Raw genomic sequence first — 14325 nt, forward strand, 5'->3', positions numbered from 1 at the left:
CACCTGGGGCCTTCCCTGGATAATGCGGGCTTACCTGCCTCACCTGGCGCCGTGTCCCGGGCGTGCTCTGCAAGAACTCAGCAGAGGTCAGTAGCCGTGCCTGGGGCCCGGAGCTCCTGCCAGCCTTCTGCCCACTGGTGGCCGGAGCCGTGGGTCAGACGGCAGCAGGGAGCAGCCTCCGCTCCCGCCCGGCGGCCCCATCACACTTTCCACCCCGTCCCACCTCGGTGGGTCCCTGCCCCGGTGCTGACGTCATGCTGGGACCTCCTCGATTTTCCTGGTCCACGACAAGTGCCCTCGCTGCCCTCGGCCGCGCGGCTCGTGCCGGTTCCCGAGGGCGTGGGGCTGCGAGGTAGGGATGCGGCACGAAGGTCACGGGCAGCACGTGGGGGGTGGGGTGGGAGGAGATGGGGGCGCGGCGGGGAGGCTGGAGGTGCGGGGACCCAGCGGGACCAGGAGGGGACTGCCACTCAGGGTGGCCACGCAGGTGGCACTGGACCCAGGGCGCAGCGTCCTGGCCGGAATATCCTGGTGGCACTGCAGCGTGGGTCCGGTCGTGCAAGCCCTGAGGACGCCCTGGCGGCAGTCGTACCCCCCACCCCGCGTGGCCCGCGGGGAAACGGAGCCCCTCCCCGTCCCCCGGGGCAGGAGGTGGGGGGTGCCGGGACAGCGCGCCAGGACGGTTTGGTGCAGGGCTGCGCTCCGTGCTCTGTGCCCGGGCCGGACTTGCCAGCCAGCCCCGCAGAGGGGACGCCCTGACGTGCGGGGGGTCTGGGGAGGACGGGGCCATCTGCGCCCCAGGACAGGGCGGCCCTGGGGGAGTAGCAGAGCTCAGGGCGAGGGTGGAAAGTGGGCATGGAGCCCCCCACCGTGGGGTGGGATGTACCCCGAGAACCTCAGCCCACGCAGGGCTCCTCCCCTGCCCGCTCATCAGGAGGGGCCTCAGGGACCCCCGTGCTGCTGGACAGGGAGGCTCAGCCGGCTGTTACACCCCCCAGGAAAACAAGGCAGCAGGAGAGACGCGGGGTGTGGGGTTACTTAGAGATGCTGCAGCTAAAGGTGTTGCCGGCATCCGGACAGGGAGGGTCACGGGGAAGGGAAGGGGGCCCAGACTCCAAGCTAGGGCTCGGAGCTCGCCGGTGAAGGTAGCCGCGACAGGAGACCCCGGTCTGACACACGGACCTTCGCGCCTGTGGTCTAAGCCCCGGGTTCCCCTCTGAGCAGTATGAAGCCCCAACCCATCACCGCCCCTTCTGCGAGGAGCTGCTCCAGACGCCCCGAAGGCTCGCCCCCAGCTGGTGAATGGCTCCTTGCAGCTGCTGGGATGTTCTGCAAGGCGCATTCAGAGTAACAAAGTAGCAAGTATTCAGAGTAACAAGCCGTAAATGTCGGCAGCTGTAGCCCATGTGAGCCGACGCTCCTGGGGGTCCCCGTGGTCTGTCCGCGTGAGAGGCCCCAGGAGGGCTCACCCGCTGGTCTCCCCGTCCTCTGACGCCTGGGTCTGCGCCCGCGGCTCCTGGACGGGCACCCTCGGGGCCCTTCCCACGCCACGGGACTCGGTTCCGTGGGGACGGCGGAGATGAGCCTGAGGTTCCCTGTGGGGGTCAGAGTCACAGCTGGGACAGACGTGGCAGGGCCCTTGGACGTTCGGTACAAAGAAGGCATTCTTCATTTTGCGGGGCTGTGCCTGAGCTAGGGGCGTCCGGGGACCGTGAAGCCCAGAGCGGAGTGTGGGGGGCACGCGGGAGGGCGTGCGGCCACGCAAGCCCCTTCGGGAGTGGGAGGAGGGCCTGGAAATGAGGCCCAGAGTGAGGGGCGCTGTCGCGGGAGGCAGGAGAGCCTCCTCTGAATCCTTGGAGCTGTGCGTCCCTGGGCAGGTGGCTTCTCCTCTCTGGCCTCAGTCTCCTTGGCTTATGAGGTGGGTGAACACTGGTAGCTACGTTTTGGGTAGTTGCGGGTTCAGATGAGGTGGGTCAAAAGCCGAGCTTGGAGTTCGCAGGACGGAGGCCCGGTGCGGGGGTCGGGGAGTGGGCTTGGCGGGGGTGGTTGTCGACTGGGGCTGGTTCAAGCTACCCGTGACACAGCCCCTCCCGAGTGTCCAGAAGAGCCGGGCTGCCCCGAGAACTAGCTTGTGGGGTGCGCTCAGTGGTGGAACGATCCCGAGCCGGCTGGGACAGCGGGGGTACGATTTGGGGGTAACAGCTGGTGGGCAAGCGTCACAGTCTGGGTGCCCCGAGGACGGGCGCTTGCGAGCGGAAGTTCTGGGGAGAGGCAAGGGCGCGGGAGCAGGGTCACGGGACCCGCGTCCACAGGTAAGCTGTGAGTGCGCGTGGTGTCCGGTGCTCAAGGCAGTCACCCCCCGTCCCCCGCCTGGGGTGGCGTCTCCTCCCTCCTGCTTGGTCCAGCCGTGTGCAGAGCAAGGGGGGCAGGTGCTGCCAAGCCCACTGTGCCTGGGGGACACTGAGGCACAATGGGGTTAAAGGTCAGAGGGCCGCGTTCATTCCAGAGCCCAGCTGGTGTTCAGGGCACTCCCTCATCGGGGGTCTCCTCAGCATCCTTCTGTGCCCGGCCCCCCGGGTCCTGGACGGCCAGGAGCTCACAGCCCACCCGGAAAGCTGGCCGGAGGGTCCAGCGTCCACACAGCACGGTGCCTGGAGCCCTGGGGAGGAGGTGGGCAACACGCACACGCGGACCCCCACCCTGTGCCTCCGGGGGGGAGGCCAGAGCTCTAGGCACAGCCTTATCCGCGCCCGTCTCCCCGACCCCCTCCCGCCATGCCGGGCTCCTCGCTGCCCCTGAAGCCACTCACGGGGCCTTTGCACCTGCTCCTTCACTTGGGACACTTGCCCCAGACCCTCCCGTGGCCCCTTCCAGGCTGCTCGGACCTGGTCTTCTCAGTGGGCCCCCACCAGCTCTGCCTTTTTTCCCCGGGCCCTTTCTCCCCTTCCCACACCCCCTACTCGGTGCTCACTTTCACTGCCTCGTACTGTGTGTGTTACGTCACTAGAATTTAAGCTCCCGAAGTCCAGGGACCCACGCCTGTTTGGTCCAGGGGAGTTGGCCAAGCTCCATGGCCGGGCAGGTGCTCACGGACTGTCCACCGAGCCAAGGACGGAGGGCAGGCGCCCCTGTGTGCCCTGTGCTGGGCCCTCCCCGGCTGCCTCTGGAACGGCAGATCCCCCTCGGGTCCTTCTGGCCCCGTGGAGAGCCTGCCCGCGAGGGCCCTTCGGCAGGCCGTGTGATTTGGTCCGTGTGTTCGTGCATCTGATGTTTTCTTCCTACAGCCAGGTTCTGTACCCTGTTGCAAATCGCCAGTGCTGTGCTAGAGCCTGGCGGGGAAGGCGGGGACACCCGCCGCTCCAGGTGACGGGACGCCGTGCAGGTGCGTTCCCGTCCCTCCTCTGACTCTTCCCGGCTCGGTGGCTCTGGGGACAGTTTTAAACTTGCTGCACCCTCTTAGAAATGTGGGTAGCAACTCTCCCACCTCCCTGAGGGCTCAAGCCGAGAAGCCCCACCCAGGATTTAGCGGCCAGTTGTATTTGCTGCTGACCACCTAGCGCCTGGGGGTCCTTGGCAAGACCGTTCTGGAAAGCAGTTTGGCCGTACAGATCAAGATCCCTTAAACCCATGGTGTCTCCTGGGAATCTCCTGAGGACATAGAAACTCAGACCTATGTACCAAGATGTTCATCACGGTGTTTTGGGGGCAACCAGGAAAAAAATAGCATTTTTTTTTTTAAGTAGGCTCCATGCCCAGCATGGAGCCCAATGTGGGGCTCAAACTCACCACCCTGAGATCAAGAGTTGGGTGCTTAACCAACTGAGCCAGCCAGGTGCCCCCTAAAATGGCGTTTTTTAATAGAATGTCTAAGGACTTGGGAAAATGCTCATCATATGCGAAGTCAAAAGCATGTAAGTTTGGGCGTGGAATCAGGCCTCGTGTCTATAAAACGTACATGTGCTTCTGTCTGTGACGGGCCCTCAGTGGGCACTCCGGCCTGGCCGGCCCCCGCCCTCCAACAGTAACTCCGGAACATAGGTCAGGGTACCTACACGGCCATAATGAGGGAAACCTGGGAAATCTAGAGGGCGTCTTGGTGTATACGTGTGTATATTTGCGTGTGTTTACATAGACGTCTGTGCCCACACGTGCGTATGTGTGTGTACCTAGAAATTGGTTTTCCAGACGAACGTTTTAAGTCGGGGTTAGCCAGAGGGGGTGTGGGCTCATTTCTCCATTCTTCCCACAAAAACAAGGCCCGTTCCTGTTTCGGGGTTTTGCATCGCTGGCCTGACTTTCTAAATTAAGCGTCGGCCAAGTGCCGCTCTCCGCCGCGTCCCGATCCCCCTTGTGCTCTGCTCTGTTCTTCGTGCGTCTTCCTCCCTCGTCACCTCCCCCTGCCCGGCGAGGCTCCCCCTGCCCATGGAGACGGAGCCCGTCGTCCACCGGGAGCGTGGTAGTGTTTCGGGGTGTGTGTGGCGGGGAGGGGGCTTGGCTGTGATGAGCACGGACGTGCCAGTCCGCGCTCCAACTCGGAAGACTCCGATCTGCGAACCGACTTTGTCCCGTTCTCCTGGCCCATCTGTCCTCCCCAGCGTCTCCTCTCCCCGCCCGGTCTGTTCCAGCCCTTAAAGCGCTCTTTGTTGCTCGGCCACATCGCCCTATTTATAGCTTTCCGTGGTTGGCACGTGTGCCCGTGCCTCGCGTGTGCGGGAAGCCTCTGGGCCCGGCGCTGTGCGGGCTCCCGGCTGGCCGGGCGACTCGGGGAGCAGGCTTCCGTCCTCGGGCACAAAGGGACCGGCCAGGAAGGCGGGTGGTTGGGACAAGGAGGTGCTGTGGGGCCCCAGGCCATGGGGTGCACAAAGGGACAGAGCTGGTTTCCTTCTTGGGGGGCCCTTCCCTGGGTGCCCCCCATCTGAGGGCGGGTGGGGTGGGGGAGTGGGTGCCAGGGCTCCAGGCTCCCCGCTGTGGGGGGCTGGGCGGCTGGAGCAGATGCCGTCCTTCTGCCCCTGGCTGGGTTGGGGGGCCGTGTCCACCGCCCGCCTGAGCGAACAGGCCCTGTGTGCTCAGTGGTGCCCGTCCCCCCTCCCCAGGGTGCTGCCACGCCGGGACGTGTCCCTGCCACCCCTTGCTGTTGCTGAGGACCCCCCACGCCGGGCGTCCTTCGGAGGGGAGCCTTCTGCTGTTCCCATCGGCCTGCAGGAAGGTTCCGGAAGAGCCGGTGGCAGTCCCCGGGGGAGGGGGTGTTCATGGGCAACAACAGGGGCTCCCCAGAGAGGCCAGGCCCGCCATGCTGCAGTGCAGGCCGGCCCAGGAGTTCTGCTTCGGCCCGCGGGCCCTGAAGGAGGCGCTGGTCTCCACCGACCCCGCCCTGCGGGAGCGCTATGTGTCCTCCTTCACCCCTGCCGAGAGGCTTTTCCTGGCCGAGGCCTACAACCCCCGGAGGACCCTCTTCTGCACGCTGCTCATCCGCACGGCCTTCGACTGGCTCCTCAGCCGTCCCGAGGCCCCCGAGGACTTCCAGACCTTCCACGCCTCCCTGCCGTCCCGGAGGCAGAGCCCTGCCCGCAAGCACATCTACCTGCAGCCCATAGGTACCAGGCCGGGGGGCCCGTGGGTGGGGGCGCGTCCTGGAGCCGGCAGGGCCCTGCAGGGAACCCGACTCCAAATCTAGGTATGAGGCAGGGAGGCTGTGCCCGCCCAGGCCCCAGGCAGGCCCTGACAGCAACGGGGACAGCACTGGTGGGGTTGGGCGTGGGGGTGGGGGCAGGGAGCCCCCCTCGGCTCAGATGCTCCACCTCCCCCGCCCCCCCCCCCCCCAGCTCAGACAGCTGTCAGAAAGCCCCGGGCCGTGGGGCCCTCTGTGGTTGTGTCACGGTCCGCGGCTCGCAGGTGTGGCCTCGCCCAGGTGTGCCATCCCAGGCCCTGTGCTGGGTGCCTTCCAGAGACCGGGTCCCCCCGTGGGGGCTGAGATTAGGACCAGCCCATGTCACAGGCGCGGAAACAGGCCGGGAGAGGTCACTCGACCCCCGTCACCCGGAGCTGGTGATGCGTGGGGGTGGGACGTGAGCGCTGCTGGCCTGTTTGACGCGGAGGCTGGCTGGGCGTGTGAGGGACGCCGGGTGCTGGCGGGGAGGGCGGCCACTGGGCGGTCTGCGCGCTGAGGGTGGGGGTCCTGGCCCGGCAGAGAGGGGACGTGGGGCAGGTGTGGCTTTGCAGAGGAGGAGCCGGCCGGAGCTGGGGGCAGAACCTGTGAGTCCCCTGCAGGCAGCCCTCGTTTTCCATCACCCCGCGGCCAGTCCGCCCTCTCTGCCTAGAGACGCTGCCTCCACCCAGCCCCTAAACCATGCACTTTGCTCCGTGTCCCCCGCTGGCGGCTCCCCAGGGCTTCCCAAGCTCTCGTGAGCCGATCACGGGCACCTCGTTAACATGTGGCTTCGGTTCTGAGGTGGCCTGGGGCTCTGCATTTCCAACCAGCCCGTCCCAGGCCCTCCTGGCTGCCACCCTCGGTCTGTGCCCCTCTGTCCTAAAACACAGCCCGGTTGTGGCTCCCCCCAGGGGCACCTCACCCGCCCCCCGGCCTCGTCTGCACCCTCCCTGTGTCCCACTCTGCTCCTGCCAGGCTGGCTCTTGGCAGCACTAACCCGAGGGAGGGGCCCCTCTGCCCCGCCCCCGCCGCCCCGGCTGCCCCGCCAGCCTCAGGGACTATGGCGCCTGATGAGGCCCCGCCACCCCTCCCGGAGCTCCCCGCCCTCCAGACTTGTGTCACCTGCATCTTTCATCTGGGCGTTGGCCTGTCCTCCATTTTTCTCCTTTGTTCTTTTAAAGATGTCTGTGTGCCCGACTCTGCAAAGGCAGGTCCGTGTCAGCCTCGTTGGCACAGTGGCTGGCGTGGCCGGGGGCGCTGGGTGGGGGCGCTGGGCGCAGGCCGGTGGGGGCCACGCAGCTGATGCGCTGCCCCGCCCCCAGACCTGAGTGAGGGGCCGGCGGGCGGCGCTCTACTGGAACACCTGAGGAACTGCACGGAGGCCTTTTTCTTGGGCTTGCAGGTCAGGTGCCTGCCCTCGGTGGCGGCCGCGTCCATCCACTGCTCCTCGCGTCCCAGCCAGGACTCGGACAGACTCCAGCTCCACACAGGTGGGTGAGCACACGGGGCGCAGGCTCTGCCACTTGGCATGGGGCCCTTTCCGGGGGCCCTTGCTGTCTGCGTGTCTTGTCATTCTTCACTGTTAGCTGGACATCTTAATAGGAAAGGTAGTTTAATTTAGAAGATCTCGTGGCCGGGGGTGATGTGATTTGTTCTAGGGAGGATTCTGGTTTTCCTCTGCCAGGCAGCTTTTCTGGGCTGCCCATGGCCCTGGGAGTCCAGCCTGCAGCCCCCACCCCCCACCCCCATCCCAGAAGCAGCTCAGCCTTAGCTGCCCGCTCCAATCCTCTCCCCGGTTCTAATTTCTCATCAGATTCTGATTTTTTTTTAAAGTCCCATTTACTGAGGCATAATTCACATGTAGTGAAACCCTCCCTTTCGTAACAGCTCTGTGAGCCTTGACGAACACACCGGTGACCCAGTCGCCGCTAATCAGATGTAGAAAAGCTTGCTTCACCACCCCCCCCAGGCATGTGCAGTGTCCCCTGTGGCCAGCGCCGCCCCATTTAGGATGCTTTAAGGAGTTTTTTTGTATTTCACCCAGCTTGTCTGGTTATCTCCGGCAGGAGGGCTGGTCGCAGTCCCCAGCATGTGCCACGGGGAGCTGATAGCACGGAGTTTTCGGGGGGTACAGGGAGCTCTTGGCTGGGGCAGATGCCATCCTGATGGCGGTTCCTTCCTGGGTCCCAGGCTGCAGGTTTGGCCACTGAGACCCTCCTCTCCCAGTCCTAGACCTTGCTGGTCCTTCCTTTGTCCCCTGCCTACAGGACACGGCCCCGCTCCAGGCCCAGTCCCTGACTGCTGCGTCTCTGCCCACCACCATAGCACCTTCAGGTCTCTCTGACCCTCTGTCTCTTCGTCTAAGGACTCTAATGATTGCATTGAGCCCACCCGGATAATCCGGAATAACTTCCCATTTTAAGGCCTTCAGTTTAATCACGTCCACAGCGGCCCTCCTGCTGTGAGGCAGAACATTCACAGGCCCTGGGGACTAGGATGCAGTCGTCTCTGGGGCCGGGGTCCCATCCTGTGGCCGCAGGGGCACCGTCCCCTGAACACCGGCCCCGTTGGTCAAGTGGCCTTCTTGGCGTCCCCACTTGGATGTCTCTGGGCCTCTCAACTACCCCGTCCAAACCAGCTCTGCTGAGTTTTGGAAATGGAGACCCTGAGGTCCTGCCCACGTGACCCCGGCTGCCTGCCCCCGAGGCCCAGGCCTGTGGCCCCTGCTCCATGTCGTGCCACGTGGCTGCTAGGACTTCTCGGCCTCGGACGACCAGCTGCTTGCGCAATGTGGCGAGCTTGCACCTGACTTTGGGAGGGGCTGGCGTGGGCAGAGGAAGAGGGGATGACAGGATTTCCTGCCCGGAGCCTGGGGCTGGCAGACGGGGGCCCAGCAGCCCCCTCAGCGCCCCTCGGGCCCTCTCCCCTCGCAGACGGCATCCTGTCTTTCCTGAAGAACAGCAAGCCGGGTGACGCGCTGTGTGTGCTGGGCCTCACGCTGTCCGACCTGTACCCGTGCGAGGCCTGGAGCTTCACCTTTGGCAAGTTCCTTCCAGGCCACGGTGAGCCAGAGCCCCGGCACCCCTGCCTCAGCCCGCGCTTGTGGGGGGCCCCGCCCTGGGCCAGCGAGCGCATGGGAGCGCCAACCCCCCCGGGGAGGATGACGCACTAGCTGGAAGCCGCTGCCCTGAACGCGCATCCCCGCGTCCTGCCTCCTCTTGAGCAGGGACCTCGCGGCCACGTTCACGGGGGCGCGCTGGCAGGGCCGGGCCCCCAGGACCCGTGCACCCCGAGGGCGGGGCAGTTTTGCTCCTGGGCTCCCCGTGAGCGGCTGCCCTGGCGTGTCTGCCTCCCCCCAGAAGTAGGCGTCTGCAGCTTTGCCCGGTTCTCGGGGGATCTCCTGCAGTCGGGGCCCAGCGCCGCTGACCCAGCCCCGGCCGAGGTGGCCGCAGACAGCCCCGAGACTCCCGTGCAGGTCGGAGGCCAGAGCGTGGGCTTCAGCACCCTGGGGATGGTCCAGTGCTGCAAGGTGGGCAGGGAGGCCAGGACGTGGGGTGAGTGCACGGCGGGGAGGAGAAGATGGGGCAGCAGGAGGGTGGAAGGCCTGGGGGCTCGGGCGAGTTCTAGGAATCTGGGGAGGATGTGCGATCGGACAGAAGGGCGTGAGCGCTCCGTCCAGCCCTCACGACGAGGGTCAGGCTTCAGGGAGCGCAGACAGCAAGGCCCAGAGCTGGCCAGACCTTTGCCTGAGCTCACACAGCTGGGAAGGGGCAGCGTTGGGATGGGAACCGGGGTCTTTCTGCCGCCCAGGCTCCCATGCTGGGGGGCCCCTGGGGGCCGCCGCGCCGGAGACGTCCGCCTGTGCCCTGTGCCGTCGGGAGCGGGGCCGAGGGCACACGGACCGCTTCAGGCCACCGGGGCCCTGCGGGCGGCGCCGGGGCCTTGGCCGGCGGTCGGGTGCGCAGCCCGAGGGCAGTGGCGCTGTGCGGGCTCCCTCAGGTCACGTGTCATGAGCTCTGCCACCTCCTGGGCCTGGGGAACTGCCGCTGGCTGCGCTGCCTCATGCAGGGGGCGCTCAGCCTGGACGAGGCCCTGCGGCGGCCCCTGGACCTCTGTCCCATCTGCCTGAGGAAGCTGCAGCACGTCCTGGGCTTCAAGCTCGTCGAGAGGTACAAGGTGAGTGGCGCTCCCGGGGCAGCGCCCCCCTCCGCCCAGCACCCGCCCAGTCCGGCCTCGCGCTGGGGGTCGGAGGCCAGTGGGCCGAGAGGCGGGTCCCGGGTGCGAGAACCCCAGGCCGAGTGAGCAGACCCGTGTGCCAACCTCTTGGCATCCTGCTGGTGCTGGGCAGCACGTCACGGCCTCAGCCGGGTGCCTGGCCCACGGTCCGCACCCCGTAATGGTGGCCGAGGCCATCAGGTTGGACGAGTGCAGGAGGGACAAGGGGCAGATGGCTTTTCTCAGGCCACCGTCTCTGAGCGCCGGTCAGGTGCTGGGCCTGTCCTAGCGCTTCCGGCATCTGCTCAGACGCCCTCCTGCGTCCCGCCGCAGGCTCTGCCCTGCCCTCCCTCCTCCCTCCTCCCCCCCTCCTTCCTCCTCTCTCCTCCTCCCTCCTCCCCCCCCTCCCCCGCCCAGAGGAAGCGCCGGCCCTGGCGAGGAGGCTCACGCACACGCTGGGAGGTGGCCAGGCTGAGCTCGCGGGGCGATGCTGCCCTCTGCTGTCACCTTGAGGTGCTGCCTGCAGCAGGGTCCCCAGGCCGCCCCGAGGCCCAGGGAGACGGGCCAGCAGCTGCCCGGGGGAAGGAACCTCCTCCTCGGGGAGGAGGGCTTGGCAAACTCAAACTTCATTCTGAGTCCAAGTCCAAAGGCAGGGGGGTGTGTATTAAGGCCTATCAACACAATCACTCTGGCTGAATTTTAGTTTCCAGCCCAAAGCCATGTTTGAGGCTCTGGGAAGCCCCCCGTTGCTCTTGGAGGCCGGCAGCCTGGGCCGTAAGCGGTGGCGTTCTGGTGAAGGTCAGGGTGGCAGACTCCGTGGGGGACAGGTTCTGACCCGGCCCCTCGGGAGGGGAGGGCCTGCATGTCTCACAGGCTCCCGGGGGGTGCTGCTGGGCAGGGACCCCACTTTGAGGACCGCTGAGCTAGCAGGCTGGGCGTGTGCAGGTCCCAGAGCTGCCGCCTCGTGCGGATCCTTTCTGAGTGACTCTGGGGAATGGGCTATTGAGGAAGGGGGCAGCCTAGCTGGAGGGGGGACCCCACATGCTGCCCCGTGGAGGGCGTGGGGGGAGCGGCTGATGGCTGTCCGCGGGAAGAGGGGAGCTGGGACGTGCTGGGAGGTGTACAGGAAGGGGGCCGGCTCCGGCCTGTGAAAAGCACGAGCATCCTCACTTGCGTTCCTCCTGGGCTTGTGTTCACCTGCCCCAACTTTCGTGGCTTCTCTGCTCCCACCTTCCACTCACGCCCCTGACCAGGAAGGGAGCCTGTCCCAGAACCTCACCCACGTGACTGGAGGGGCTCGGAGGAGGGGGGCCCCGGAGCCCGGGTCTGTCCCCAGCCAGTCCCTGGATGCTGCGGCAGTGACCGAGCACTGATGGAAGACCAGGGATGGCCCCTGCTGTCCCTTTGTCCTGGTCAGCGGGGCGCGGGGGGGACGCTGGGGGCAGCGCTGGGAAGGGGCATCCGAGTGTGTGGTCACAGGCGTGTCCATGGTGCAGACGCCAGAGACCTGAGAGCAGAGATCAGAGGGAAAAGGAGTAAAACAGGTAGAGAGGGAGGACTTTCGAGTATTTATTGCTTAATACAGTTTGAGTTAAATTGAAGTTTGGGCGTGCACCGCTCCTATGTGCACGTGGGCCCGGGTGGCACCGAGCCTGGGAGGGTCTGGGGACAGTGCCCGGGCTAAAGTGACGGCACCCAGAAAACCCAGCCTTGTCTCTCCCTCCCAGAGACTTCACGCCTGGACGCAAGCCGGGACACGGGCGCGGCCCAGCCCGGACGCAGGGCTGCCCTCGGTGGTGGAGGACACCCTCCCCGGCAGCGCCGACTCAGGCCTGAGCTGCGGGAGCACGTCGGAGCCGGGCAGCAGCCTGTCGGAGCCCCTGACCCCCGATGCGTGGAGCCGCAGCTTCTCCGGGGGGCCGGAGCTGGAGCCCGAGGAGGGGCTGGGCTCGCTGGCCGTCCCTGAGAGCCCGCTGCCGCTCGGACCCCCGCGGGAGGCCATCGAGGAGCACGGGCGGTGGCTGGCGCTGTGCATCCAGGCCCTGGAGCGCGAGGTGACGGAGGACGAACTGGTGCAGGTGGACGGGGCCGTGGACGCCCTGGCCGGGTGGGAGATGTTCACGGGGCAGCTCCCAGCCCCCAGACTGGACCTGCCCTGCAGCCGAGACGGCATGCGGCTGCGCAGGGTCCTGGGGGGCACGTTCTCCTCCCTGCGGAGGAAACTGAGCACATGCAAACTGTCCAAGGCAGGATCGTCCCCCGGTCGCTGGAGGGCAGAGGAGAATTAACGCAGGAGCCCATCTGTCCAGCGCCATGTACCCTGGGTGCCCGGAGGGGTGCTCTCCAGGGCAGCAGAGGAAGGTCAGCTGCGGGCCTGCATCCTACCCCTGGGGCCCAGCAGAGGGTCCTCAGGCCCTGCCTGGATGGCACGAGGGGCTCTGGGCCCGGACGTCCCTCGCCTGCACGGCTGGAATGGAGGCTGCCGGGGGCAGGGGCTGCCTGGGGCTGGAGCCTGTCTACACACCCGGGGAAAGCGAGGGGCTGGCGGTTCTGTCGACCCTGCGCGGGCAGGGTCACGATGACAGGCCCTCCGTGTCCCCCGCAGAGGTGAGAACAGTGCGGTCTGCGGACAAGGGCGGCCTGTGGGGTCTCCGGTCCTGGCACTTATGGCATCGTTCATGACCTCTGGGTCGTCACGGACTTTTCTGACTCCGTCCAATGCGGGCCACGCTAAGGCGGCCAGCCTGCCCGGGGTGTGCGTGTCCCTTCGATTCTGTCACCCCGTGTTTCCTGCAGCTGAAGCTCCGGCGTGCAGGCTCGTCTGCCTGCTCCGTCCTTGTTCTCGAACGTCCCCCGCAGCTGCAGGGAGAGAAGCTGTGGCTGCCAACGGCAGCGTTCTTGCAGCATCGAGTGTGGTCACGGCTGCTTCTCCCTCCCGGGAAGAGGCAGGAACGGGTGCTCGTACACTCCGGGGCTAGCTTACAGTTTGGGGGCTTTCTAAGGAAAAGAATGCAAAACATACTCCAGATTTAGGGTCCCCCCCGCCTCCCCCCGCAAGCAGGCCTGAGGCTTCCTGTCGGCAGACACCAGGCGGGGGGCAGGGTCCCAGGCCCGCAGGGCACGGGTGCGGGCTCCAGGGCTGGGTCCTGGCTTCCGCGAGCATCACCGTGACCAGGAGGTCATGGAGGGAGGGGGGGAAGCCGACAGAGGGAGGCCTGCACCTGGGGATCTGTCGCTGCGAACACAGCCCCCACCCTTCGCGCCTTAGAGCCCTGACCTTCTGCTCCAAGCTCAGCTCAGGCGTTTGGCCTGGGGCCAGAGCCAGCAGGAAGGTCGGCCTCACGGAGAGCTGGCTGCCGGGGCTGGGGCAGCACGGCCAGGAAGGCGGCAGGACCCCCAGGAGCGCCCCAGAGCCTCGCTGCCACCGTACCCCAGCACGGCTGTCACCAGGGTCCACGGGGAGGGGCCCTAAGTGCCCCCTTCCAGCCAGAGCAGGGGTGAGGGGAAACCTGCCCGGTCTGTGAGCGTGGCTTGGATCGGCCATCTTGCCACCTCCGTCAGGTTACCTGTGTCCGTTTCCTTCCGTCTTCTGCAAAAGGTGGGTCCCCAGGCGACGGAGGAGAAGCTAGGACGCCCTGGCTCAGGAGCGGGGAGGGGGCGCTCAGGCGGAGCCCATGCCGTGGGGTGGGGCCGCCCCGTCCACTCTGCCTCCCGGCTGCACACGGACAGCGGTTTGAACGCTGCTGGGGGAATGTTTTGAGACTCAAACTTTGAGGAAGAGAGGTTCTTTCCGGCATCAAACAGGCTGGGGGGGGGCGGTCCCCAGGGACGGCGGCTCTGGCGGAGGCTGGAACGCACGCCGTCTGCCCCAGCGCGCTCCCGGGCCCTGCACGGCCACACACCTCACCCAAGCGGAACCGGGTAACCCCACGTCATGGTTTCCGAGAAGCGACGGGCCCGGGCTTTTGTTAATAAACATACACGGTGGACTGTATCGCCTTCGAGCTCCGTATCGGTCACCGGGCCCCGTGAGTCCCACGTGGCCCCAAGGGCGTGAACGGAGCTACAGCTACTCTGGGGTCACGACATCACGTGTACCGTGGCGTGTGTGTGTGTGGGGGGGGGCAGGAACCTACGCACCTTCCAAAGCAGCTCAACACCCATCCCAACGGTCCTGCTGAAGGCTGGTGCAGGGCAGCCCCTCCCCTGGCAGCCCCGCTGCGGCCCCCACAGGGCCAGGGCATGGGGGTGGGGGGCCTGTTCACACAGTCTCATGGGACAGCAGATTCAGCCCCTCCCGGAGGAGCGAACTCCCCAGAAGGGCTTAAAAATAACCCCAAACATGCCCTGCCTTAGCCAAGCAGCTAATGTTGAAGCGGAGAGTCCAAATTTAGATCCCATCAAGGCCAAAAGAGGGGCTACACCATTCCAGGGGTGCACACACGCACCCACACCCAGGGTCC

The 14325-nt window shown here is 66.3% G+C and overlaps 1 protein-coding gene across 1 annotated transcript; it reads left to right on the forward strand.

Moving 5' to 3' along the window:
- The first annotated feature begins 5290 nt into the window (after positions 1 to 5290).
- AMZ1 (archaelysin family metallopeptidase 1) lies at positions 5291 to 14074 on the forward strand. Its single transcript, XM_034988136.1, has 6 exons — positions 5291 to 5594; positions 6970 to 7137; positions 8581 to 8709; positions 9007 to 9176; positions 9647 to 9823; positions 11590 to 14074. Exons 1-6 carry the CDS (start codon positions 5291 to 5293, stop codon positions 12148 to 12150), a joined length of 1509 nt encoding a protein of 502 aa, XP_034844027.1. The 3' UTR covers positions 12151 to 14074.
- The last annotated feature ends 251 nt before the right edge of the window (positions 14075 to 14325 follow it).

The sequence above is a fragment of the Mirounga leonina genome, unplaced genomic scaffold (genome assembly GCF_011800145.1).
Source record: "Mirounga leonina isolate KUSES-001 unplaced genomic scaffold, KU_Mleo_1.0 Mir_454, whole genome shotgun sequence".
NCBI classification, from domain to species: Eukaryota; Metazoa; Chordata; class Mammalia; order Carnivora; family Phocidae; genus Mirounga; species Mirounga leonina.

Excerpts from the sequence above, each read along its gene's own strand:
- AMZ1 (XM_034988136.1), top strand. The coding sequence starts at position 5,291 with ATGCTGCAGTGCAGGCCGGCCCAGGAGTTCTGCTTCGGCCCGCGGGCC. Across the intron at positions 9,177-9,646 it reads GGATGGTCCAGTGCTGCAAG|GTCACGTGTCATGAGCTCTG; the intron begins GTGGGCAGGGAG and ends GGGCTCCCTCAG. Across the intron at positions 9,824-11,589 it reads AGCTCGTCGAGAGGTACAAG|AGACTTCACGCCTGGACGCA; the intron begins GTGAGTGGCGCT and ends TCTCCCTCCCAG.